Source organism: Aquarana catesbeiana, linkage group LG02, assembly GCF_042186555.1.
Source record: "Aquarana catesbeiana isolate 2022-GZ linkage group LG02, ASM4218655v1, whole genome shotgun sequence".
Classification (NCBI taxonomy): domain Eukaryota; kingdom Metazoa; phylum Chordata; class Amphibia; order Anura; family Ranidae; genus Aquarana; species Aquarana catesbeiana.
In genome coordinates this window covers 594623420-594650981 of record NC_133325.1, presented here as the reverse complement: position 1 = coordinate 594650981, position 27562 = coordinate 594623420, and the positions used below count along the sequence as shown (strand labels likewise).

Genomic DNA, 27562 nt, shown 5'->3' with positions numbered 1-27562 from the left:
ACTAATCACATGTGCAGCATCATGGCAGTTACAAATCAAACAGAGGCTAAGATGGCAGCTTCCTTGGTTGAAGACCAGGACCATTTTAGGCAGGGCAAAAGGGGCAGCTGCCCTGGGCCCCATTATTGTTGTGGGGCCCCAAGCAACTGCCTCATACTTGCCAACTATCCCAGTTTAAATTCCCTTACCCCTTGAAGTTTTAGTCCTGTGCTGTCCTGAATTCTCAGTGTAAAAATCTGTTGCAGCTGCCCAGCTCTGCCCTATTGCCATGTACAGATGACTCACCTGCAGACCCTGTGTTTACATGGAAATAACCTGCATTGATATGTAAATAGCGGCAGCAATAATATGTAAATAGTCGCAGACCGCAGCATTGATATGTAAATATAGGCAGCATTCATATGTATATCATGTCCCCCTGAGGTCATATCTACCATCACTTCTTCTGAATGCTGCCCACTGAGGAGGTAAAGGAGCATACTTGAAAGTCCTGCCTACAACTATAGTCATTATAGGCTAAATGTCTCAGTTACATTGGTGATCAGTGTAAATCTACACTTGGAGCTTGAGGCTTGGTGTGCAATTCTTTCATTCACACTAGTGGCCAGTGTGAAGGTCTCCCTTACATTGGTGGTCAGTGTAAATCCCTCTTTACATTGGTGGTTACTGTGAATGCTCCTATTACATTAGTGGTCAGTGTAAATCCCCACTACATTGGTGGGCAGTGTAGAAACTCCTCTTTATATTGGTAATCGTTAAAAAAAATCAAACTTGCATTTGTGGTCCGTTTCAAATCCTCTGTTACATTGATGGTCCATGTAGAAGCCTCCTTTAAATTGCTGGTGATTGTAAGTCCCTGTTACATTGGTGGCCAGTGTAGAAATCCCCCTTTATTGGCTGTTGATGTAAAATCCCCCATTACATTGGTTGTTGGTGTAAATTCTTTGTAATATTGATGATCAGTGTACATTTCCCTTTACATTGGTGGTAAGTGCAGAATTGCCCTTACACTGGTGGTCAGTGTAAATACCCCTTTACTTTGGTGGTCAGTGTAAATCCCCCCTAACATTGGTGTTCGGTGTAGAAGTGTCACCTTACATTGGTGGTCAGTACAAATCTCCTTAACAATGGTTGTCATTGTAAATTCCCCCTTACATGGAGGTCATTGTATATTCCCCTTACACTGGTGGTTGGTGCAAATGCTCTTATTACATTGGTGTCAATGTAGAAATCCCTCTTTTCTATTGGTGGGTGGCGTAAATTCCCCCGTTACATGGCGGTAAGTGCAAATTCCCCCTCACATTGATGGTCATTGTAAATCCCCCCTCACATTGGTGGTCATTGTAAATTCCCCATTATAGTGGTAGAATCCCCACCCACTATATACTTGCCAAAGATTTCCAGGTTTGCTCTACATGATTCAGAATTTGCCACAGCGTACTGCCTTCTAACTAATCCCATCCCCCCACCACTGCCACTGATCCCATCAACCCCCCAGCATTGCCACTGATCACAGGTGTCCTAGGATCTCTAGGAGTTTTTTGTCTATTGATGGGTCCCATCACCTCCCCAGTCCATGGTGTGCAGGCAGTAAGAAGATGATGTGCTGTAACCCTTAGCAACCAATCAGTGAGCAGTAATGCTGTGCACTAACCTCTTGCAACCAATCATTGAGCGGTAAGGATATGCAGTAACCTCTAGGAACCAATCAGTGAGCAGTAATAATGTGCAATAACCTCTAGCAACCAATTAGTGAGTGGTATAGATGTCCAGTAACCTCTAGCAATCAATAAATGAGCAGTATTGATGTACAGTAATCTCTAGCAACCAATCAACAAGCAGAAGTCATGTGCTATAACCTCTAGAAAATAAACAGTGAGCCATAATGTGTGCTGTATCCTTTAGCAGCCAGTCAGTGAGCCATAATGATACACTGTAGCCAATTGCAATTGCTGCCTGATCTGATTCAGTGAACTGATTTTGAGTCTAGCTGCTATTTATTGTATGTCTCAAAGCATGTGGAGAGCAAAATTGCATGGAAGAGGAGGCCCAAGAAAATGTTTGCCAAGGTCCAGTCAATATTAAAGAAGGCCCCGTTGAAGACAATAAGAAGGTTTAGTTCTGCTTTAACATTGTATTCTGTCAGTTTAGTGTACAATGATATTGACAAGTCAGAATATTTTTGGAGGCCAGATAGGTGGCATATTTATGCAGTTTAACTGAAATCATGCATTGTCACGTTGCTGCTTTCTTCACAGTTCTGATTTACCTGATTTAGTTAAAATGGAGAGTGCAAAATCTAGTGCAGCTGTGCATGATAGCCAATCAGCAACAGCAACAAAAAAACTGGAATCTGATTGGTTTCTATGCAGAGTTGCACCAGATTTTGCTCTCTCAAGTTTTAGTAAATCAACCCCATGGTTTTTAATTAAAAAAAAAAATCATAATTTAAGCTATGAAAGTACTGTAAAAAAAAATCACTACCTCTGTACACTGGCTTTGTTTACGTCAGAACTGCTTTTCTTCCCATACAAGTCATTTGTAATGCAAAAGCAATTTTAAGCAACTTGTTGCAAGTTAGAAAAAAGTAAGCTGCAGATCAGAAGGAACTTACCTAGAGGTCAAATGCATCTGTGTGTCTCCAATTGCTTTCAAGTGCACCCTGAATGTATATGAAAGTATACAACATTGGACTTTTAACACAATCCCTAAATACGATAGAGAAAAGCATACTAGGGCTGTTGCAGTACTACCTATGACTAATTGGTATATTATGTGACAGAATATGGAAGTGGATCTTGCCTACTTTTTAATAAAAAAAATTTAAAAATTTCTGTACTGAATACATTAAAACATTTTTTGAAAAATAATGCCTCTAAAAAAAACCCCAGGGCCAGTGCGTTCAGGAGAGGAGTGTTTCAGCATAAAAATGCTTAATGCTTCTTAGCGCTCTTGACTCTTGAGCATTCATTACAATGACCAGAACCTGGCCAGTGGACTGAGTGAACCCCCAAGCATTTGACACGCCTACTTCGTTTACAAAACATGGCTTTAGGCGCATTTTAAAGCTGCTTTTTCCTCCCCTGGAGCAAGGTGTCCAGCGGAGGAGAAAAAAAAAACGTCCAGTGGAGGAAAAAAAAATGTCCAGTGTGCATGAGTCCTTATGTTGAAAAAAAAATAGGGTCTCTGCAGATTGGAAGGTCTTGTTTTGTAGACTGTAAGTCATCCATCTGCAAGAAGTTTAAAACCAGCAGTACAGCAGTGCAGCAATGTACCATTCAATGCATTCAACCATGGATAGACTAAAAATCTCAGTAACCTGTATACAGACTTTTGTGGTATGAGAGAATGGGAAGTACTGTAATTGAGGATGTTGTACTTTGTAAGGGGAAGTTCACAAATTTGTAAATCTAGTCATGTACAGTAGATTAAGCACAATTTGAAATGCGGAGTTGCTCAACAGCTGTGGTGAGGGGTTCATATATTATTAAAGTGTCTCTTCCATATGTAACAGTCTAAGTTCCTGATCCATCAAGCAGAAGTTCGAAAAGTGGCATATCAAGAATATTACTACATGTGATCAGGGCAGCCATCAAAAACTTTTGGGCCCCTTACACAGATTTAGGCCAGGGCCCCCCCGAGCCTGACCACCAACATTCCCCAGGGCTTGCCCATGAGCCATCCCACTGAATCCACACACTGGCCACCCCTCCCTGTACACAAACAGCCCTGTCATGTACCTGATGGTAGAGCCTGATATGCAGAGGATGGCCTCTCTTACAGCTCTGACTCGGGGCCCCTGATAGAGCTGACAGGATGCGTACGAGGTGCAGAGTCGCACGAGTGCCTGGCAGAATCGCTGAACCCAGGGCTGAACTGGAACTCCTGGTAGAACTGTGGAGGGATGCAGGTACTGCAAAAGTCCAGGAACAACAGTAAGCAGGAAGCTGGAACAAGCTGGCACTGGGATCCCACAGGCAGAGGTGCTGATGCAGCTACAGGAGAGATGTGGCACCTCCAAGACTGAAGAGAAGGCAGGTACAAGCAAGCCGGGTCATACACAAGCGGGCACGTCAGGAACTGAAGCAGAAGCAGGAGCAGAGTCAGGATACAGGCTGGGTCGGCAGTAGGCTGGCAGCAAAGTAGCAGAAGGAGCAGGCAGGTGTGGAGTGGCGGACAAGCCGGGGTCGGATGTAGGCAGAAGGCAGGAACGTCAGGAAGCAAGCCGGGTCACAACAGGAACAGGTGTCAGGTGTAGCAATGCAAAGTCACACAGGGAACGCTGTACAGCAGACAGCACTGAGTCTGGGTACTGACCCTGTTTAAATAGCCCATTTTGCCGCCATGAACTGTCACGCGCGCACCAGCATGTGCAAGCGCACCTCCAAACAGTGACTGAGGTTCTGTGGCTACCATTTTGGTTGTGGCATGGCCTTCCTGACAGCCCCCTTTCCTTCACAGCCCCTACTTGTAAAGGAAATCTTCCTACCCTGTCCCAGCTCGTTTTCACAAAGCTGACATGTTGCTAACACAGAGGAGCACAGTACAGGCAGCTCACATGGGGGGTGCACATAGTAGCCAGAAGTGGCAGTAAAGAGTTTGATGTCTGAGCTCAATGACACAAAGATCAGCAGAAGCTGCAAGATCGTTTCTATAGAGCACAACACAGCTCCCCTTCACCCATCCTTCTTCTGGCCCGGACGTGCCACAGGGGGCCCCTTACAGTTGTATCGGCTGTACCCCCCCCCCCCCCCCCCCATCCCGATGGCAGCCCTGCATGCAATAATGTTGCTTGATTCATCAAAGATGGAAAAATGTCTCACATTATTAATACTAGACATTTTTAATCTATACAATTTAATTTAGCCTTGCAAAACAATTAGTTGGTGGGTTCAGGGTTTTGTGATCTTTTGAAGAATAAACAGGCTAAATAGTAAATACTAAATCAGATGACAGATCCAGCTCTCTTTCTGGAATAATCCCAGGAATTCACCCTAACAAGATATCCTAACTTCAGATATACAATAAGGACCCCATCTAGAAATCTGGGGTATGGTCTTACCGCAAACTTGCCGATGTCTTAAACAATAAAAAACACACATTTAGTCAGGGACCTGTAGATATTTTATAATTATGGCCTGAACCTTGACCGTTCCCTACTCTTGGTCTGACTGGGCCTCTGGGGACTCATTATGTTATGGATTGGCTTGGACCCTGTGCAAAAGTTTACCCTTAATCATCCTACAGTCCTGGTTTTCCTTCCCCTCACCTCTCCTTATCCTCTTGTCCTAGTCTCACTCCTCTCCCTTGCTCTCTTTCCTTATGTCCTATCCTCCCCAAAACTTCTTAACCACTTTTCTTTTATCACCCCCCTTCCCAATTTTTTTCTCTTTCTTACTTACTCTCTAGCCTCCTCATGAAGTCCATAGATCATCCTTTTTTCCCCCTCCCCTTTCTTCGAATGTGATCATTTCCGCTGGCAAGGAGCAGGCCCAGCTGGTCAGGGCCGCTACCTCATCAATAGCTAACAGATTGAGTTACTGGGTTATGTACTTTTTCTGGTTTAACAGGTTGCTGATCTCTGCATTATGGCCCTGCTACCAGGCAGCACAGTGATGTAGTGGTTAGCACTTTCACCTAGCAGCAAAAAGGGTCGCTGGTTTGAATCCCGACCATGACACCATCTACCTGGAGTTTGCATGTTTTCCCTGTGCCTGCATGGGTTTCCTCCCACACTCTAAAGACATGCTGGTAGGTTAATTGTCTAAACTGTCTAAAATTGGCCCTAGTACATCTATGAATGTGAGTTAGGGACCTTAGGCTGTAAGCTCCTTGAGGATAGGGACTGATGGGAATGCACAATGTATACAGTATGTAAAGCGCTGCGTAAATTGACAGAGCTGTATAAGTACATAAGATAATTAAACCTCCATTTGATCTGTTTGCTTAACCCTTGTTGGAATTGTATCTTATCTGGTGCTCGGTTATTGTGCTGTACACCAAAAAAACCTTAACAAATATTTTGTAAAACAAAAAAAAACACACATTTATAAAGCACAGCAGTGCGCTGTACAAATGTGTATTGTGTTCCATTCGCTTTGGATTTCAAACCAAACGGAGCTCTATTCAAACAAATGAGTGAAGAAAGTTGGGAGGAGTCTTCAGTCACATAACCTATCAAAGTCATGTAGCCACTGTAACCTGTAACACTGTAAGGTCACTGTAACCTTAAGCAAAGAGAAGTCCATTGATGTACCACAGGCTCCATGCCACGGCCTGCATTTTATGAATGATGTGTACAATGAAGGCCACAGTATAGAGTAAACACTGCAATATCAAGCAACGGTATCTGCTCTGTTCTGTACATAAGCCCCTAAAACATCATTACTCAAACTACATTTTTTACCTTGTTTCTTTGCAGTGTTACTACCAAATGAAAGGTATACTTTAAGTTTATGCTTGATAATGTGCAGATTAAAAGTGCATAATATACATATGAAATAATTGTAATAATTATGAAAGCATATTTTAAAAATAATGCACACAGTATAGCATTTAATAACAAATGCTAATATAGTTGTTTTCTATATTTGCTTTCTTTCAGGCCAAGTATGTTATCAGTGCTATACCACCGTGTCTAACAACCAAAATCCATTTCAATCCAGAGTTGCCAGCCACTAGAAATCAGTTAATACAGAGACTTCCCATGGGATCTGTTATAAAAACCATGATGTACTACAAGGAACCATTTTGGAGAAAAATGGGTAAACAGTCATTCAAAAAAGTCTAGTTTACAGTGAGCTATAGATGATCATTTTTTTAATAATAGTTAATTTTAGGTTTTATAGATTTCGATTTTTAAGTCTTAAAAGCTGAACTCTAAAAAACATTTGATTTGCTCGTGTATTCATAAAAAAATAAAAAATGAAATATGTTTAACATTCAGCTAGCACAAACATCTAAATTGGTCTTTTTATCAATCTCTTGTAATCCTCTGCAAAGTAAAGTTTACACTGGGTCAGGGAAAGTCAGCGCTCTGAGCCAATAGTGTCTCTACTGCTTAGCACAGAGCTGTCATTTTAACATTATAAACATGCTTAGAGCAAGCAGAATATTGTGATGACACAATCAATATGTTGCCTCTTCACTGTCCAGAAGCCACAGAGACTGTATTGTGTAATTACAGTGCAGGCTGTCTGATGAGGGGTTCCTGAAACACAAGACTGCCTGAGTTACAAATATTTTAGAAGATAAAAATGTTCTAAACAAAATGACAATCCTCCCAACCTATAACTATTATTTAGAGTAAAACGGAGAGTCATGCTCAATGGGTTAATGACAGGATATGTATCAAGGCAATCCAACAGTGGCAGTAATGAAGAAAGACAAAGTTTATTTTCTTTAAAACCCATAAATGGACTTAAAATAAAATAATGACCAGTACATGTGTAGGTGTAATTAAAAAGAGAACCTACGATACCACAGGAGGCCACTGGGGCAGTGAGGAGCTAACTGCATCCATGGTTGTAAAGGGTGGAGCATGGGTGGCGCCAATGTCCATGTTGCACCAGAGGATCTCGGAGGGGAAGAAAGGAATCCACTAACCAATGCTCACTAGACTGACTGGCATGGGGTTGGAAAAATTGCCATGATTCGTGGGATGGTGACAGAAGAAGAGGTTTTTTGGATATACATGTTTGATTCTCTTGCACCAAATGGTTTGAATGAGGAGATGAAAACATGTAACCTCATTTAATTATAGTCATCCTTATGTATAGGTTTCTGATCACCTATCCTTGTGTCTTTGTATACACAATAATGGTTGTGTGTGTATGTATTTCTGTGTATACATTCAGGTATACACACACATATATATGAATATATGTAAACATATTGCTGTTAAAAACAATTCCCCTTATGGTATACATACCTTCAATATGTCAGTGTTACCAGTTATTCTTATCTTTTTATCTTTATTTATTCATTATTCATTTTCCATTATTATTTAGTATTAATTTTTAGTTTTAGTTTTATTTGTATCATCTCGCCATCTTTATTAAGTTGGTGTTGATTTCAAATGACAATTGACATTATTATCTATATGGCTATACAGTAAAACCTTGGATTGCGAGCATAATTCCTTCCAGAAACATGCTTGTAATCCAAAGCACTCTTATATCAAAGCAAATTTTCCCATAAGAAATAATGGAAACTCAAATGATTTGTTCCACAACCATTTATTCATAGGTCCTTCAGTTTATAGTCCATATAAAAAGATTATAGCAATGTGATAGGTTGTGCAACCATAACGTGTCCATCCACAAATGGGGGATTAGAAGCAAAATCCAGCAGGAGCTACAGAGTATAAAAGAGAAGAGAGGAGCCTCTAAGTTTATCAATATGGTTACATTTAATGAAGGTACAACATTTAGCAACTCACATGGTTGATGATTAAAACAGGCACACCTAAGTATGCAGGCATCTGGGGTAAAGCTGTCCACATAGACCATCCTCCGCACCGCCGGATCTCTCTGCTGTCAGTCTGCAATCATGACAGGGAAGACTACCCTTCGATATGAAAGCGAGGCTTGAAGTGATCTTGGAGCACAGAGTGGAAGGGATAAAGTCAATGGCGGTGCAGAGGACGGTCTATGTGGACAGCTTTACCCCGGATGCCTGCATACTTAATGTGCCTGTTTTAATCATCTACCATGTGAGTTGCTAAATGTTGTACCTTCATTAATTGTAACAATATTGCTACACTTAGAGGTACCTCTCTTCTGTTTTATACTCAGTTGTGACATGACGCTACTTGTATATCAAGACATCGCTTGTATATCAAGTCAAAATTTATATAAAAATTTTGCTTGTCTTGAAAATGCTCTCAAACCAAGTTACTCTCAAGCCAAGGTTTTACTGTATATGTGTGTGTATTTTTCCATAAGAAGTCTTTTGTAAGATTCAATTTACACAAGACAGTGTACATTTATGTATGGCTTTGGGCAGTGAGGAGTTAACAGTTCAGTTCCAATTGCTCCTCAGCTCTGCCTACTCCCCTCCCCTACATTGGGTATTTAAGTTCTCTGTTTGCTGACATCTGTGACTATGACAAAGCGCATGTGTGCAAAATGCATCGCCCCAGCAACAGATGAGCCTGTGTTCCATGCTGGTTCCTGGGTCCTTTCTGTTTCTGCAGTCCTGGTGAGCTTTGCATGTCATCCACACGAGCCCGCTCCAGCATCGGCTCATCCCTCCTGGCTTCCGGCTCTGGGCTCAGGCTGCCCTGCAAGCTGATTCATCCTCAACCATACCAGCATCAGTCATACTACATCCACAGGCTTTCCCTGGGCCACCAGCGGTCTGTCACCATCCCGCGAATCACTGCAATTTTTCCAACAGCAAGCCAGCCAGCCTAGAGGGTGTCAGTTACTGGATTTTTTTCTCCCCCTCCGCGATCCTCTGGTGCAACACGGACACTGGCGCCACCCATGCTCCACCTTTAACAACTATGGCTGCCCTCAGCTCCTCACTGCCCTGGTGACCTCCTGTGGTATCGTAGGCTCTCTTTTTAATTACACCTACACATGTACTGCTCATTATTTTATTTTAAGTCCCTTTATGGGTTTTAAAGAAAATAAACTGTCTTTCTTCATCACTGCCACTGTTGGATTGATTTGATACTTATCCCATCATGAACATATTGAGCGCTGACTCTCTCCGTTTTTCTGCATGTCGCGTTTCTAGTTGTGTTATCTGTTCAGCTGCACTGGGTTCAGTTTAACATCAATTTATTCATTTATTTAATTCAATCCTCATGGCATGACCCACAGTCTTAGTGCTGGTGAAACATCTTTGTTTGCTCTGTGTATTACTTAGATTAAGGTGCGCATGGAGGAGTGTCACAATCAGGGGTTCGGCTTGAAGTCCAGTGGCTATAGCGGTGGAAGGATCCAGCAGGATAAATACATGAGCAAATACCCCAGGCAGGTGACATGGGCTCACCCAAGGTGTGGGGTTTAAGCACCAACTGGTCTTCACCAGAGCTCCTGATGGTGGAGATGGCTTTCGCTGCATGCTAGTGCCAGTTTGCAGTCCTCAGGATCGCCCCACCAGGAGATGAGTAGGCCAGGATGTGGTAGCATGTAGGGATCAAGCAGAAGCGTAGTTGGTAAACAAGGCAAGAGTCAGCAACAAGTGGTTGCAGGTTGGGATCAGGCAGAAGCGTAGTCGAGGAACAAGCCAACGGTTGGTAACAAATGGTTGCAGGTTGAGATCAAGCGGAAGCGTAGTCAAGGAACAAGCCAAAGGTCGGTAACAAATAGTAATGAAGATGCAGACAGCAGAAGCAGCGAAAGGAGCAAGATATCACTGGAGAAGAGCAGAGTAATCTGGCAAACAGGAAATGGAAAGGCATGGCTTAAATAGGAAGTTCATGGGAGGAGCAAGGGTTCTCAGTTCACCAGAAACAATATAGAAAGTAAGTTTGTCCAAGTGATCAGGCAGGGATCTGTCCAGCATCTCAGGTGCCAGATGTAGCAGAGGTCTTGGGTTCATATCCAGGTCCTGACAAGGGTCTTTGCACAGAGCAAACAAAATTATTGTTATTATTATTCTATAGGATTTATAAAGGCACTTTACGTTTACAAACAGTACAACATAATGTCAGACAGTACAATTACAATACAATGTAATACAGTAGGATTCAGAGGGTCCTGCTTGTTAGAGCTTACAATCTAAGATAATGTAAGATAATCGAAAATAAAATGTATTTCCCACACACTGGCCAGTTAGCCAGCAAAAATAATAAATTACACTTTAACAATTAAAAACAGGTTTTAGTTGCACACAGGTGCAGGGATACATTTGGAGGCCTACAAACACAAATGCAGATGGAGATGACCAAAAAGTCCTCTTGCCAATTTCGGCAAGCTAAACAAAAATGGCAACCCCTCAAATTTATCACTAGCTTTTAGAATAAAGTAAAACAGTTCACATATATCTCTTTCAACTCTGCTTTTAACCTGAAGTATTGCTTTAAAGGTCAACTGTACCTTTGTTACAAGTTGTCCATTAAGGTATGACCCCCTCCACTCTAAGAGCAGCCCATATGGTCCAATACTTAGCTTCAACCCCATTTCAGCAAACTAGACTGTGCAGCTCTGCCAGGAGCCACACAGAGTTCCTTCTAGAAGCATCCTGTCATGTCCTCTTCTTTGTGCACCTGTCATGTCCTCTTCTTTGTGCACATGTGCACTGCAGCCCAGTTATATTCCTATAGAGAGAGGGGATAACTGGAGGAAAGGTTATGGGGCTGCATGCATGCTTGCACAGTGAAGATCATTGGAAATGGGACTAAGGTAAATATTAGATCTGTAAGGTAAGTATTAGATCTGGTGGGCTGCTCTTAGACAGGTGGGGCATGCCTTAAAGAACAAATTGTACCAAAGGTACAGTTTTCTTGTAGGGGATGCTCAGGTAGCCATTAATTAAAAATAAGTACTTTTTACCATTTTAAAGTTTCTAGTATACCATTACAGTGTGGTTTAAAATGGATGTGAAGTAGAAAGTATATCATTTTTATTTTGCCATTAAAAAATATGCCAAATATTTAGCAGCATTAAAAAATATGCCAAATATTTAGCAGTTATTTAAATGAAGCAACAAAAGAAAATACACACTATAAGACATTCACTAAGAAATAAGACATTTCTCATGTGCTTTAAAGTGTTCTATTTGTATATTTTAACAAGTGAGTTTGTGCTATTGTACTGTTTAACCACTTATACAATGTAAAAGTGATGAATTTCTATAAATGTTCTTTTGATTTATGACATTCTTTCCTCTAAGATTACTGTGGTGCCATGTTCATTGAGGATGAAAACACTCCTGTTGAGATTGCACTAGATGACACCAAACCTGATGGTTCCTGCCCAGCCATTATGGGGTAAGAAAAGGTTATCTGTCCTACCAAGAGATAGAATAGCTAGTTAGCTATCTATCTATCTCAGTCTAGCCTTAGACCTATAGTCTTCTTTCATTCAGCCTGCAAGCCAAACAAAGAAGTATATCAATGATATCAACCTTTATCAACACTAAACAGCATGGATAGAGGGATCTCCCCTGCCAGCACCAGCAGCTGCCTGAATACTTCATCTGTTTATCTGATAATTATACATCCAGCTCATTTGATTTTTAAGTTTAAGATTTTTGAGCTGCATGGTGACAACAGGACCACCCATGACTCAAATTTAAGCCAAATCAGCACGAATCGGCCAAAATTCAATCTATATGGCAAGCTTTATACACAAACTGCAAACATTACTATTGCAATCTGTCTGATTGCAAAAGGACAAACCTTCCAATTATTTATTTTGTTCTGTTTTTAGGACTAAACTCACAATTTATATAAAGTTACTGTCATTTGAAACCAGCACTTTTCCCACTTTCCCCCTTTTACAATATATGTTCATCCACATTTATTTATTAAGGCCTGGTTCACATTACTGTGATTTTGAGTCAATTTCATGTGCAATTATATATTACAACTTGATGCGATTTTGACACTACTTTAATGTGACCTTCATGCTTCTGCGTTTTTAGTTTTGGTCAATGATAACTATACTGTATAAACTGACATAAATCCTCTTCCTTTTTACTTCCTAGTTTTTCTGTGTTGTGTGGTGGTTAGCAGTCATTTCTCTCTGTTCTTGGTCATGGCAACAGCCATTACGACTGGTGCCTTAGTATTAATTCATACTGAGACTGTGAAGGTATCCAAGTCCGCAAAGTATATGTGGGTAATCTTCAACCAGGCTTTTCCCCTTTGATGTGGTATTTGTAGTTGGAGTTCCTGGTGTCATAAATCTGTGTTGATGAACAACGGATATGATCTCCTCTGTGTCAAGTATATCTCTCCTGCATCTTCCCTCCATCCTTCCTGCAGTCTGAAAAGTATATGTGGAAGGGAGGAGAGTTGGGGGAGCAGGGATGTACCTGGGAAGGGAGTTGAGAGTTAAAAAAACACTGAATAAATAACAGATTATCACTTCAAATGCAGGAAATGCTTGCCACCATCCCACCTATACGAAACCTCTTTTTGGGATTTTGTAGGCAACCAAAGAAAAGATATACATATATGTTTAGTTTAAAAAAAGTGTCACCTTTGTACTTCCATTACATCATAAAAACATCTCCCTTTGGTTTGAGAGCACTGAAACACAGTTGATTACTACATTATATTATAAAAACAGAGAAAAAGAGGGCCAATATCACATGATTATACTTCATAGTATGTGGTATATCCAGTTGTTGCTGTCATAGAGATGAACCTCCACAGCAAACTTCCAACCATACTCATCCTTTTTTTTTTATATTCCACCATATTGCTAAGGATAGGTTAACAATCTGATCTCTGAATTCAATTCAATCAAAAGAAAATATAATAGACACAAATATGCTGAGATATTAACCCCCCACATTTGAAAAAGTGATTAATTGAGGTTTGAGTTTATTATCCACCCTGGTAAATAAATAACGAAATCAAAAGAAAATATAATAGACAAAGATAAGCTGAGATATTATCCCCTACATTTGAAACAGTAATTAATTGAGGCTTGAGTGTATTATTTTCCTCTGGTAGATAAATAACGGATTATCACTTCAAATGCAGGAAATGGTTGCCACCATCCCTCCTATCCCTCCAAAACCTCTTTTGGGGATTTTGTAGGCAACCAAAGAAAAAGATATACATATATATTTAGTTTAGTAAAGTTTTACATTTTTATTTTCATTACATATCATAAAAACACCTCCCTATGGTTTGGGAGTACTGAAACAAAGTTAATTACAACATTATATTATAAAAACAGAGAAATAGAGGGCCAACATCACATGATTATACTCAGGCATGTACTGACAATCAGGACTACCAGGAGTTTCCCGGTGGGCCGATGGCTAAGTGAGCTGTTTCAGGGCCAGCCTGTCTAAGTAATGGCTGCGCGGCTCGCGCAGCCATTAATTTGAGCACCGCTGTACAGCCTATAAGAGAAATAAAGTAGAACCATAAATAAAGAAATAACGAAATAAAGTAGAATGGCCAGCAAAGGGAGGTGGGGGCTTGAGTGGTCATCGAGATTGGCCGGCCGTGGGAGGGGGGGGGCGGATTTGTCTGGCTGGCTTGTGTGGGAGAGACCTGTCATCCGCACTGCCCATCACCTCACTTCATAGTGCACAACCCGGCTCAGCCTCAGCACCGCTACATTGCTGAAAGGCAGCCAATGGCTGTACAGCAATGCCAGTTTCTGTAATTCCAGCCAGTGAGGCTGTAGCAATGTTCCTGCGTGACGTTAGCCCTCTCCCATTTCAAACAGTGATGTGAGACGGAGGAGAAAAAGTGAAATAATAAAAGAGGTGAGTGATGAGTTAGAGTATATTTTCAGTTAACACATTTTCATACAGAAAAATAAATGTTGTAAAACTTGGAGGACAAATATATGTTTTGTAGGGATGGGCGAATGGTTCGGCCCGAGCATAGGTTCGAGCCGAACTTTGGTTGTTTGGATGTTCTGCAGAACACCAAACAATATGCGGTATTCGGGGAAATTCGAAAGCCGCCGGAACACCGTGCCGTTTTTTTCAATTACTTCTTTTATCTGTATTGCCGGGACCGACAATTCATTATAGCCGTGAGTACTTTTAAATGACTTTTTTTCCTTTAGAAATGTCATTTTGTGCAGGGACTGTTCTAAACACGGGAAAAATGTGCCACTTTACAGGCATACTATAGACACCCCCAAGTTCGAAATTTAAAGGAATATTTCACTTTTATTGTTTCACTTTAAGCATTATTAAAATCACTGCTCCCGAAAAAACGGCCGTTTTTAAAACTTTTTTTTTGCATTGATACATGTCCCACGGGGCAGGACCCAGGTCCCCAAACACTTTTTATGACAATAACTTGATTATTCATGTTCGTGTCCCATAGACTTTAACGGTGACACCGGTTTAACAGAATGACCAGCTTGCTATGCATTTCTGGAAATCCACTGCTCTGCTCTTCCCTGGAGCCAGCCTGCGTTCCACCAAAGAGTGAAAATGGTGTCACTCGCTGACCTACCCTATCGGGGAATGACATCAACTGCCACTAAGTTGGAGCAATCAGCAGGGCTCCAAGATAATGACACCATGTCAGATAAGGGTACTCACCGAGGCCAAGATGCTGAGAGCGGTAAACAAAAAAGGATAAATGGCGCTAGAACATACAAACATGCATATAAAGAGTCCAAAGTAAATGTGAAAAAACATCCAGGGTGTGATAGTCAATAAAATTATATATATATATATATAGAAAAATTGTATGTATATATATATATAAAAAAAGTCACTGAAATTAAAGATCTGATAAAAAGCACCAGCGGCAGCTCACTTGAGAGTGGAAGCAGGCAACTCTGAAAAAACAATGTAAAAAACAGCAAGAAGCGCCAATCTAAGTGCAGTATCATGAAACTTTAATGAGATAATTATAAACGGACAAACAGCCAAATGGCTACTCACAAAGATGAAATAGGTTAAGGCAAGGACAAGTAATGGGTCCAGGGACGTCCTCCTCAGATGTGGGCAAAGTGCATGGTGCAGGTTCTCCTGGAAGCGCTGTCCACGTTAGGATGTGCAAGTAGTCACCGGGGTCATCGCTGGGTGCTGGGCTGCAAAACGATGGAGGTGTCCGCAAAGACAACCAGCGTCTAAGCGGACATGGAGAGCCAGAGCCGTCGCAGTAGACAGGAACCGGAAGACAAGCATGGAACGCAAGGCACTTAGTCCAGGAACCAACAAAGCGGAAGTGACCTATGGACGTGTTGGATGACGCGTTTCAATACTTCCGCATTTTCTTCAGATCCGATAGGCTAATACAACAGGTGTCCTTTTATGGGAGCTATGGAGTCAGTAACTAGGCAACAGCTGCTCAGAAAACCCACCACTGCTGAGTTATGGATGATCACGCTTGTCTTCCGGTTCCTGTCTACTGCGACGGCTCTGGCTCTCCATGTCCGCTTAGATTGGCGCTTCTTGCTGTTTTTTACATTGCTGAGAGCGGTAACCTCTTGCGACTAAGCGCACTCCACTCCTGGAGATGGTACAGGGGGTGAAGGGCACAAAGAGGCACGAGTCACTAGCAGGCTGGGCAGGTCTTGCGTGAAGGTCACCGGCAGGGAGACAGCTGTGCAGGACTGGAGGATGCTGAAGCTCAAGAAGGAGGATGAACAGTTGATCCAACAACAGGCCGGGGGTCAAACACCGTTGACTAGTAAGAGTCTCTAGATAGGCAAAAACAGTCTAGTGCAAAGGACTGTTAGCAGGTCTGTCAGCAGGCTGATGACTTAGTACTGAAGATTGATAGCAAAGTCTGTAAAACAGGCCGAAGGTCAAACACAGGTAACTGGAAGCAAAGTCTGTGAGCAAGCCAGGGGTCGAGCACTGAAGACAGTAGCAGAGTCCAGGAGCAGGCTGTGGGTCAATCACTGGAGACAGGAAGCAATATCCGTAGACAGGCCGAGGGTCAAACACAGTAAGCAAGTGGAGAAGTATGGGAGGCAAGCCGAGGGTCAGATGCAGGTAGAGATCAGAGCAGGTCAAGGTCAATCCGGGTCACAACAGGTAATCAAGATTCAGGATACAAGCAGGAAACACACAGGGAGCTGAAAGACAAACCACCAATCTGGTCATGGCACAGAGTGGCTTTTATAGGCCAGTGGGAGGCTCATGTTGTGCGTGCTATTGCGTACGCCGTTCCGCTGAATCGCGCACGCGCATTAGCCGTTTCGCTGAAGTGCACACAAACATTAGCCGTTTAGCCGAATTGCGCACGCGCATTAGCCGTTTCGCTGTATTGTGCCCAGGGATGCGCCGGAGTGCCGCTCTACCACGTATGTGCGAAGGAAGGCAGCGATATTGGCGAGACTGGTACTTGCCTCTTTCCTGACACACCATAGGGCATAAGGTATTATATACAACAAGAACTGTCTCAGTATAGGGGCATCATCACAGTCATTCACTTAGGTGACATGTAATAGTTCACCAATTCTTCCCTCTTATAATTGGGGAAATCTTTCTGCTAAAGAAAAAAATGACAAAAAGGGAATGCCAAGGCCAAATGCATTACCTTAAAGTTTATTAAATAAAACAAAAAGTGCAAAACATATTCTAACAAAAAGCCAAATGGCTAAATGCATTGAATAAAGCAGAACCCAATCATGCTCTGAGGATCAGGGCCTGTCTCTCAAAACGCATCAGCATGTGCGCTGGAGCGATTTCTAGGTCTCTGTGAAGCATTTCAAGATCTTGGCCTTTTTTACAACAGAATGGGTTAGCCTCCCACCCATGGGGCATTTAAACGATGTGAATTTTATTTGGTTTTTAAACCCCCGCCTTATTGTCACTTGGGTTCTGCTTTTTTCAATGCCTTTAGCCACTTGTCTTTTTTTGTGAGTATGTTTTTTTTTTCACTTTTTGTTTTTTAATAAGCTTTCTAAAGGTACTGCATTAGACCTTTGTTCCTCCTTGCTGTAATTTTGTCAATAAGTAGGGCCACTAACCTTCATCCACTGCCTTTCCTAACAGTACCATACTATTTATCACCATATACATTGCTAAGTAAACTACATTTAACTCTTTGGTAAATTAGGTACATTGTCTTTTTTTTTATATCTGCCTAATGTTTTGCAACAAAACTGATCTTTTAGTAACATTAATATTAAGTAAATATAAAATATTAATATGCAATATAAATATTTTATTGACTAAAGTTTGACATTCATATTTTACCACTGAACATACTATAAAGTATGCAAACAAGTTATCCATTTGTTTAAAGGCCAGTTACCCACAGGACTCCATCTTCCCAGCAGTATTTTTCTTTGTTGATGACTTTTGTCTTGGAGCAGGACTTGCTTTAGATCCCTTTAGTCTTTGGTCTTTTCTGGGAGATGCTTGGCCCTGGATGATGTAAACAACAGTGCTGATGTGATGACATCTGTGATGTTCTCTTCTTTAACGTTATGAGTGCAGTTCACCATAGGGAGTAGGTCCATGGCATCCTGTACTCACACTCCATCCTCAATCTTCTGGGCTGAGTTGCATATAAACTACTTTTGTTTCATAAAGGCATAAATAAAGTTTCAGATTGGATTGTTTTTGAAGTCTAATTGCACCTTTTTTTTTCACAGCTTTATTTTATCCAGGAGGGCCACTGCACTGACACATCTTACCAAGGAAGAGAGGTAGTATTATCTTAGTTGGTCCTGTAAATATTTGGCTTATATGTACTGTATATAGCTTTTAATATGATTTAGCAGGGTTGCTGATGATCACTGATCTTTCCAATTAAGATTCAGAGAGATCTAGACTCTAGAGCCTAAAGTGGAATTATGGCCAAAATCTAAAATTACAGGAGTTAGGACAAAGTAAACACGTACAGCAATCATCTTTTATTTATATGGCTTAAAACTGTTAAAAAAACCTTTTAGCTGGAGTTGGGCTTTAATTTGTTTGTCTCCTACCTAAAGTCCCTTAAAAATACATGTCACTGTCCAGAGCAGGGGTAGGGAACCTTTGAGAGATAGGGATCTAGCTGAACAACATGAAAGAGATCAAATATCACTGGGTTTGGCGCACTTATTTGTTTAGGAATTTAACTAGCAAGGCCTAACTAAATAGTAAGAAAAACTTAGAAAAATATAATTTAAAAAATGTTGTTGTAAAAATATAAACTTACCCTACCTTAAAATTGAATTGTTTCAGTCAGTAGGGCAGTGGACAATGTCAGTAGGGCAGTGGACGCTGTGTGGACAGTGTCAGTAGGGCAGTGGAAGCTGTGTGAACAGTTTCAATAGGGCAGGGGACGCTGTGTGGACAGTGTTAGTAGGGCAGGGGACGCTGTGTGGACAGTGTCAGTAGGGCAGGGGGCGGTGTGTGGACAGTGTCAGTAGGGCAGGGGATGCTATGTGGACAGTGTTAGTAGGGCAGTGGACTATCAGTAGGCCAGTCGACAATGTCAGTAGGGCAGTGGACGCTATATGGACAGTGTCAGTAGGGCAGTGGAAGCTGTTTGGACAGTGTCAATAGGGCAGGGGGTGGTGTGGACAGTGTCACTAGGGCAGGGGACAGTATGTGGACAGTGTCAGTCAGTAGGGCAGGGGGCGGTGTGTGGACAGTGTCAGTAGGGCAGGGGGCAGTGTGTGGACAGTGTCAGTAGGGCAGGGGACGGTGTGTGGACAGTGTCAGTAGGGCAGGGGAAGGTGTATGGACAGTGTCAGTGGGGCAGGGGACTGTGTGTGGACAGTATCAGTAGGGCAGGGGACGGTATGTGGACAGTGTCAGTAGGACAGGGGACGGTGTGTGGACAGTGTCAGTAGGGCAGGGGACGGTGTGTGGACAGTGTCAGTAGGGCAGTGGAAGCTGTGTGAACAGTGTCAATAGGGCAGGGGGCGGTGGGTGGACAGTGTCAGTAGGGTAGGGGACGGTATGTGGACAGTGTCAGTAGGGCAGGGGATGGTGTGTGGACAGTGTCAGTAGGGCAGGGGACGGTGTGTGGACAGTGTCAGTAGGGCAGTGGAAGCTGTGTGGACAGTGTCAATACGGCAGGGGGCGGTGTGTGGATAGTGTCAGTAGGGCAGGGGACGGTATGTGGACAGTGTCAGTAGGGCAGGGGATGGTGTGTGGACAGTGTCAGTAGGGCAGGGGACAGTGTGGGGACAGTGTCAGTAAGGCAGGGGACGGTGTGTGGACAGTGTCAGTAGGGCAGGGGACGGTGTGTGGACAGTGTCAGTAGGGCAGGGGATGGTGTGTGGACAGTGTCAGTAGGGCAGGGGACGGTGTGTGGACAGTGTCAGTAGGGCAGGGGATGGTGTGTGGACAGCGTTAGTAGGGCAGGAGATGGTGTGTGGACAGTGTCAGTAGGGCAGGGGATGGTGTGTGGACAGTGTTAGTAGGGCAGGAGATGGTGTGAGGACAGTGTCAGTAGGGCAGTGGACATTGTCAGTAGGGCAGCGGATGGTGTGTGTACAGTGTCAGTAGGGCAGGGAACGGTGTGTGGACAGTGTCAGTAGGCCACATAATGGTGTCAGTAAGGCAGTGGATGGTGTCAGCAGAGCAGTGGACAGTTTCAGTACAGCAGTGGACAGTGTCAGTAGGGGAGAAAATGGTGTCAGTAGGGCAGAGATTGGTGTCAGTAGGGCAGAGATTGGTGTCAGTAGGGAAGGGGGTGGTGGAAAATTGAATTTGTTACTGCTAGTGATATGGGTATTATATAATTTTTGCTATTTTAACAAAACAGTAAATATACTCTTCCAAAATGTTCCTGCACCCAAGCGTCAATACTGTCTCAGCAGTCACATGACTAATACCCCGGCCCAATCATCGCACAAATGTGGAAAGATGTTCAAAGTTCCAGAATGTACTCTGTCAATACGGTGAAGTCTTAAGCTGGCTATATGCTATTAGATTTTTTTTTTTTGTTCAAACTGCAGTCTCAGCTACAAAAAAAATCTTAGAGATTCCTCCATCCACACTATAAAACGTGGATTGATGGATCCTCCTGTTGGACTAATGTATTCAGTTAGCGTGCACTCTACTTCACTCAGCTGTACTGTACTGGGCCAATCATAGGCGGCCAAGGCATTCCCTCTTCCACAGCTGCACATTTACAAACGATTTGTAAGTGCAGCTGTAAGAAGGGAAATGCTTCTGTGGCTTATGATTGGCCAAGTAAAGGTGAAAGTCTCATGGCAGGCTTGCTCATGAGGATTCGGATCAGGATCCAAACATGCTTAAGCTTATCCCTACTCACAATATATCCAAAGAAAGCATGTAAAAAACCCCAGGCAATCTTGTTAGACTGGCTACAAGGCTTCACTGCTGCTTATCATTATAGTAACCGATTGTTCGTATTTTTTAGAGTCCACCATTGTTTTTATTTTGCCCATAGTTCCACTTTAATGATTAACCACTTACACCAGCCTGTAATACAACCCCTCTTGGAAAATGTTCATTCAATTGTTTAATTGTGTATAAAAAGAACTAATCACAGACATGCCTCAAAACTATTTTAATTTAACATTCCAACCTTCTGACTTTAAGAAACTGTTAGAAAAGAAAAAAGAAAGAAAACTGTAGCCAGTTGCAACTGTTTTTGCAAATCAAGCAGAGGAAAAAATATGCAATCACTCAATTCTGAGGAAAATATTATGGAATCACTATGCACTTTGCAGTTCTAAAACAAACATCTGCATCAGCTTACATCCTGAAAAATAGTGTCATCACCACCAAACATCCTTTCAATTGATGGAATAAGAAAAGTGTTCAAAACCTCAATATAAACTTGTTTGTTAAAGATTTAATGATGTCTCCCCCGTACCTTTACCTGACATGCAAACCCATATCATCAATGATCATAAAAATTTGCACGTTTTCTTCAGGCGGTCGTCTTCATACATTTCATTGTAATGGCACCAAACAAAAGTTCCAGCATCATCAGCTTGCCCATTGCAGATTGGTGATTTATCACTGAATATCACTTTCATCCAGTCATACGCAGTCCATGATTTCTTATCCTTAGTACACTGTAACCTTGGTTTTTTCTGTTTAGGTGTTAATGATGGTTTTTGTTTGGCTTTTTCTGTATGTAAATCCCATTTCCTTTAGGCGATGTCTTACAGTTTGGTCACAGACATTGACTCCATTTTCTGACCATTTGTTCCTCATTTGTTTTGTTGTGCATTTTCTGTTTTCAAGGCATATTGCTTTAAGTTTTCTAACTTGACGCTTTGATGTCTTCCTTGGTCTACCAGTACGCTTCCCTTTAACAGCATTCCCATTTGATTTGTACTAACAAATGAATGGTCGAATGATGCTGGAACCTTTTTTTTGGTTCAGTGAAATGTATGAAGATGACTGCCTGAAGAAAACATGAAAATTTCCACGATCATTGATGATATGGGTTGCATGTCAGGCAAAGGTACGGGGGAGACAACAGTCATTAAATCTTCAATAAATGCACAAGTTTATATTGAGATTTTGAACGCTTTTCTTATTCCATCAATTGAAAGGATGTTTGGTGATGATAACATCATTTTTCAGGATGTAATCTGATGCAGATATTTGTTTTATAACTACAAAGTACATGGTGATTCCATGATATTTTCCTCAGAATTTAGTGATTCTATATTTTGCTGGCTACAGTTTTCTTTCTTTTTTTTTATTTAAAGTGTTTTTTAAAGCCAGGAGGTTGGAATGTTAAATAAAAATAGTTTTGAGGCATATCTGTAGTTTGTTGTTTGTTTTTTTTCTACATAATTAAACAATTGAATAAACATTTTCCAAGAGTGGTGATTCCATAATTTGTGCCAGGGGTTGTACACCCTTATTAACATTTTTTTAGTTCTGAGTTGTGATAGTTCAACTTCATTTTAAACCTTTTTTTTAGACATATAGAGCTTTCTTTTTGGTGGTATTTAATAACCACATTTTTTATTATTAAAAAAAGAAAAAAGATTGAAAACTTAAAAAAAAATAATGTTTCCCTTACTTTCTGTTAAAGTGGTTGTAAACCTCAGACATGAACTATGAACAAAGCATATCCCTCTATAATGTGTACTTGTCTCAGTTAGAAGTACTAATGCCCCGTACACACGGTCGGACTTTGTTCGGACATTCCGACAACAAAATCCTAGGATTTTTTCCTACGGATGTTGGCTCAAACTTGTCTTGCATACACACGGTCACACAAAGTTGTCGGAAAATCCGATCGTTCTAAACGCGGTGACGTAATGGATTTTGTTGTCGGAAAATTTTATATCCTGCTCTCAAACTTTGTGTGTCGGAAAATCCGATGGAAAATGTGTGATGGAGCCTACACACGGTCGGAATTTCCGACAACAAGGTCCTATCACACATTTTCCGTCGGAAAATCCGACCGTGTGTACGGGGCATAAGTGTCATTTCTGTCTGCTGCTTTGTTCCTCTGCTATCAGCATGAATTAATTCTGACAAGTTTTCCTGACACCAAGAGAAAAAAGGTGACAGGGGAGGCATCTCCAGCTGATTGACAACCTCAGCTCTGTTGCTGTGTGCTGTGTGAAGGGGGGGGAGGTGTCCCTTCTATTTATTCAGCTCTCAGAACTCTCCTTACTGAGCTCTGCTGAGTGTAACTTCAGCCCCCCCCCCCTTTTTTGTATGCACTGAAATTAACATCCACTTTATTCAAACAATATGTATTTTTATATATTCCTGTATTACAACTAGTTTTTTTCACGAGCACACTCCAATATGTGCACTTTTTTTGCTCTGAATGTGTATTCAGCCTTTACAGGCAATTATAAGGCTAGCATCGCACCTTTTTTCAAACTATTTGCACACGCAGTAAGGCATTTTAATGTGAAAGGAAATAACTAATGCGCAAACCCTCACTAATCAGGAAAGGTCAATAAGTAGCTGCCAACATGGAAAGTGTTCTCACACAGCATGAAGTATAATGAAGGATAATGTGGCACTAACTCAACCAAATAAGGAAAATATATAAATAAATAAAGTCAATAACAATAAAAAATATATTAATCTGAAAGTGTTATAATCCTGCTTCACGGAAACACCTTTGTGCTAGTGCTATCTTCAGTTGATAGGTAATAAAGTGCAAAATTCAGAAAAAAATCAACATGTGCAAATCACATTATAATAATCTTTCAAAAGAGATCATTTTTGCAATAATCTCTTGCAAAAACAGTCTTCAAAAATAAAGTGCAAAAAATACTCCAAGGTGGTAATAGTGCTATAATAATGCTCAATAGAAAAGCATCCAGATAAACAGTACACAGAAAAAAGTGCATCTGCAGATAGCAGAAAAAAACTTCATCCGAATATTTCACCTTCCGATGTAAGCCACTCATTTGCCCCAGCCTCCCACCTCAAAGGAAGACCCCTACAGGTCAAATCAAGCCCTTGCATGGATAGAAAGATGGATCCTCAGCAATAGATCGATTCCCAATAGTATCCACACCAATGCCGATATGAGGGAAGACTTCCAGGCTCATCCAATGCAGTTAAACTTGAAATAAAGAAGAGGGGGCTCCATAGTGTAGTAATCCAAAAATATTTATTGATAAAACCAGTAGTAACTTACAGTTAAGAAACACTTGGTACAGCATGCAAACAAAGGAACGTCCGTTCTCGGCTGCGGCCGGAAGTGACGACACCCGGCTCCTCCCTGATGCGTTGCGTCACTGAACACGTGACTTCATCAAAGGGTAATGGAGTTGGGTGTACAATGCCGTTTTAAATAGGAAGTTCCGCTGTCATGGTAACAGCAATAATAAGTATACATCCCAATCCTCTCTGAGTTTGATATATTTATACCGTAATGCATATATAATATAATTCCTCCTCCATATTCATATATCATAGTTAAAAATAAAACATTAAATGAAATCTAAAAGGCGTTCTAATGAGTAGATATAATCTCCCTTTGAACACTGCCATCTAGTGGTAGAACAACATATAATACCCATCTTGGACATTCTAAAACACTGATGGCATCTAGTGGATGGTTTTAAATAAGCAATTAAGAGGAAAAATGCCTATAGTATATATCAGTGATGGGGAACCTTGGCACTCCAGATCTCCAACTACACTGCAGAGTGCATGAGCATTATGGGAAATGTAGTTCCAAAACATCTGGGCTGCTAAGGTTTGCCATCACTGGTATATATAATGTCTATGTTGCTAGGAAATTATCTATTTTCTTATTGGATTATTTTTAGTTCACATTAACTGTTTTATTCCTGTATTTGAGTGTAGGAGGATCTGTATCATTTTATTAGTCATTGTTAATATTATAGTCCAGAGCTAATTGGGATTTTGCATTGCCTGTATTACGTTAGTGTCACTGAGTATATATATAGACATTTTTTCCTTAATGTTGATGATTTTTTTCTGAATTTTGCACTTTTTTACCTATCAATTGAAGATAGTACTAGCACAGAGGTGTTTCTGTGAAGCAGGATTATAATACTTTCAGATTTATATATTTTTTATTGTTATTGATTTTGTTTATTTACAGTATATATTTTCCTTATTTGGTTGAGTTAACACATTTTAATGTATTTTCCTGCAACTTGTGTTTTTCATGTTGCTCAATAAAAAATATTTAGGCTTGTTACCTAAAATGCACGCAAATCACTTCATAGATTTGCATGTGTACAAATGCAAATGTATTTCAAGCAGAAACCCCATTCTTTCCTTTGTGGCTGGTTTACATCTATGCATTGCATTTTTTACAGGGTCAATTAGCAGCTATGTGTGTTAGTATGCATTCTACAGTGCAGGGGCATAGTTATGGGCACTAGTTTTTGAAAAACCTACGTTTTAATCCAATGTAGTTGCATTTTGCATACTTTCTGACTGGTATAGTATGTTAAACCCTTAAAATGTGCCATAGCTACATCTCAGGTACATATACCACTAATTGAAACAGTACAGTAGTCTTAGACCCCTTTCACACTGGGGTGGTTTTCAAGCGCTTTAGCACTAGAAATAGCCTCTGAAAACCGCCTCCCATTCATTCCAGACGTTCCGAAAAGTCCTGCAAGCAGCAACTTTGGGGTGGGTTGGGAGCGCTGTATTTAGCGCTCCCAAAACGCCCTGCTCATTGGAATGAATGGGCAGCACTTTCAAAGCGTCTTAAATGTGCTTTGAAAGCGCCGCAAAATGGGAGTTTTTAACCCTTTTTTGGGGGTTAAAAGCACCCCGCTAGCTGCCGAAAACCAGTGCAAAAGCACTGCTTAAACAGCGCTACAGCACCACTAAGATGAGCAATGCTTTTGCCCTAACAGCCAACGCTTTTGCGCTTACAGTCGGCACTTTCAGTGTGAAAGCAGCCTACAGTAGTAAGCTAATTTATACTGTTGTTTTATAAAATATGTATCAGGGTAAGCAAAGTATGTCAGTGCCCCTGTTTTAATATTATAAGTTATTGGCACATATGTACGTATCCAAGACTGTGCCCTGCTTGTGTTCAGGTCCAAATATTTGTTTTACCAATTTACTTGCCTACTATTCAATCCTTTACATTTAGGTAACACTTTAAAACAATTATTTGTGTTTACATTGTGTTTTGTAAGTAAAATGTACATTTTTTTCATTATGTTTTGTATAGAAAGAAAAGAATATGTGAATACTATGCCAAAGTCTTTGGTACTAAAGAAGCATTACAAGTAAGTTATTAATATGTTTTAAAAAGCAGATCTCAAGTTGTAGCTTTGACTATTTTTAGTGTCATGTCAGGCATATATGAAACTGTTTTTGTTTATGGTTTTGCTCATTTTAGACTCCACAAAAAAAAAAAAAAAAAAAATCTGTCATTGCAATGGTCCCCCAACACAGCGCAGGGGTTACCTGCTCGTTATATCTAGGGGAGAGGTTCTACCACTCACCCTCCATCTGCCCCTTTCCTCCTCTGCCCAAAGTTTAATTCCTTTGGGGCCTACCCATCATCATGTACAATACAAGGACATAAACCTCTATTGTTTGCCGGAGGAGGCTGGATTGTGACTGGAGCCGGTCACAGCTTACAGAGCAGGATGCAGGAGACTGGTCACATCGTTGTATGGGCCCTGCTGGACCAACATATAAGGTAAGTATTTATTCCTTAATCCTAAACTCCCAGACTAAACAACAATTTGACTCAGAGGAGCTTTAAGAAATGATTTTTATATCTGTAGAAAAACTTTAACTGCTTTATATCGATGACAAAGGGAACCTTTATGCCGGTCCTGGACTATCGTATTTGCTTTACTACATTTCTATGGAGATACCAGACTAAGATACTGTGTACATACAGTAGATTTCTGTTTACATCAGAACTGCTTTCTCCCTGGGAAGTAAAAAGCAGCTTGATACAGCTTAGTAGGAGGACAAATGCAGGTTAGAAGTAGGACAACCTCAGGTGAAAGGCACCTGTGAGGGAACTGGAACCTGAGCTTGGGATTGTCTATTAGAAAGCAAAATATTGCTCTAAACCAGCGGTTGCCAACCAGTCTGTGGACCAGTATTGGTTCATGAGAAAATTTTTGTAGTCTCCAGGGTTTCTGCCGCAAATCAATATTGTGGCGAATGTATACCGCCCAATGTTGTTTCCAGTGTTGTCAATGTGCGCTGACAATCATTACTGTCAATGCAAAATGATACCTGATGCCTCCCCTGTAGTTCCAGCTCCTGTGAATTGAGAGGAAGGCTCAAGGAGTAGTGCAGAGAACGGGAGGTAAAGAAGGAGGGGACTTCCAATGGAAGCGCTCAGACTGTGGGAGGGAATGGATCTCGAGCACATGGCTGGATAAGGAAGTGAGATCCAATGATGAGTCTGTGTAAGGCAGCAGTGTGATGCAGAATATGCGGGGGGGGTTGTCAGAGAGCCGGAGCATTGTGTGTATATAGTAGCAGTGTGATCCAGTGGGAGGGAGGCAGAGAGCCGAAACATTGTGTGTCTAGGGCATGTAAAATTCATGTTAGTGGTCCACGG

The 27562-nt window shown here is 41.3% G+C and overlaps 1 protein-coding gene across 1 annotated transcript in view; it reads left to right on the top strand.

The window, feature by feature from the left end:
- Nucleotides 1-27562, top strand: part of LOC141128789 (amine oxidase [flavin-containing] A-like) — a 201021-nt gene that overhangs the window by 145314 nt on the left and 28145 nt on the right. The window contains exons 8-11 of the mRNA XM_073616286.1: nucleotides 6605-6764; nucleotides 11848-11944; nucleotides 18222-18275; nucleotides 26201-26258. Coding sequence (XP_073472387.1) covers nucleotides 6605-6764; nucleotides 11848-11944; nucleotides 18222-18275; nucleotides 26201-26258 — 369 coding nt within the window. The remainder of the gene's footprint in view (nucleotides 1-6604; nucleotides 6765-11847; nucleotides 11945-18221; nucleotides 18276-26200; nucleotides 26259-27562) is intronic.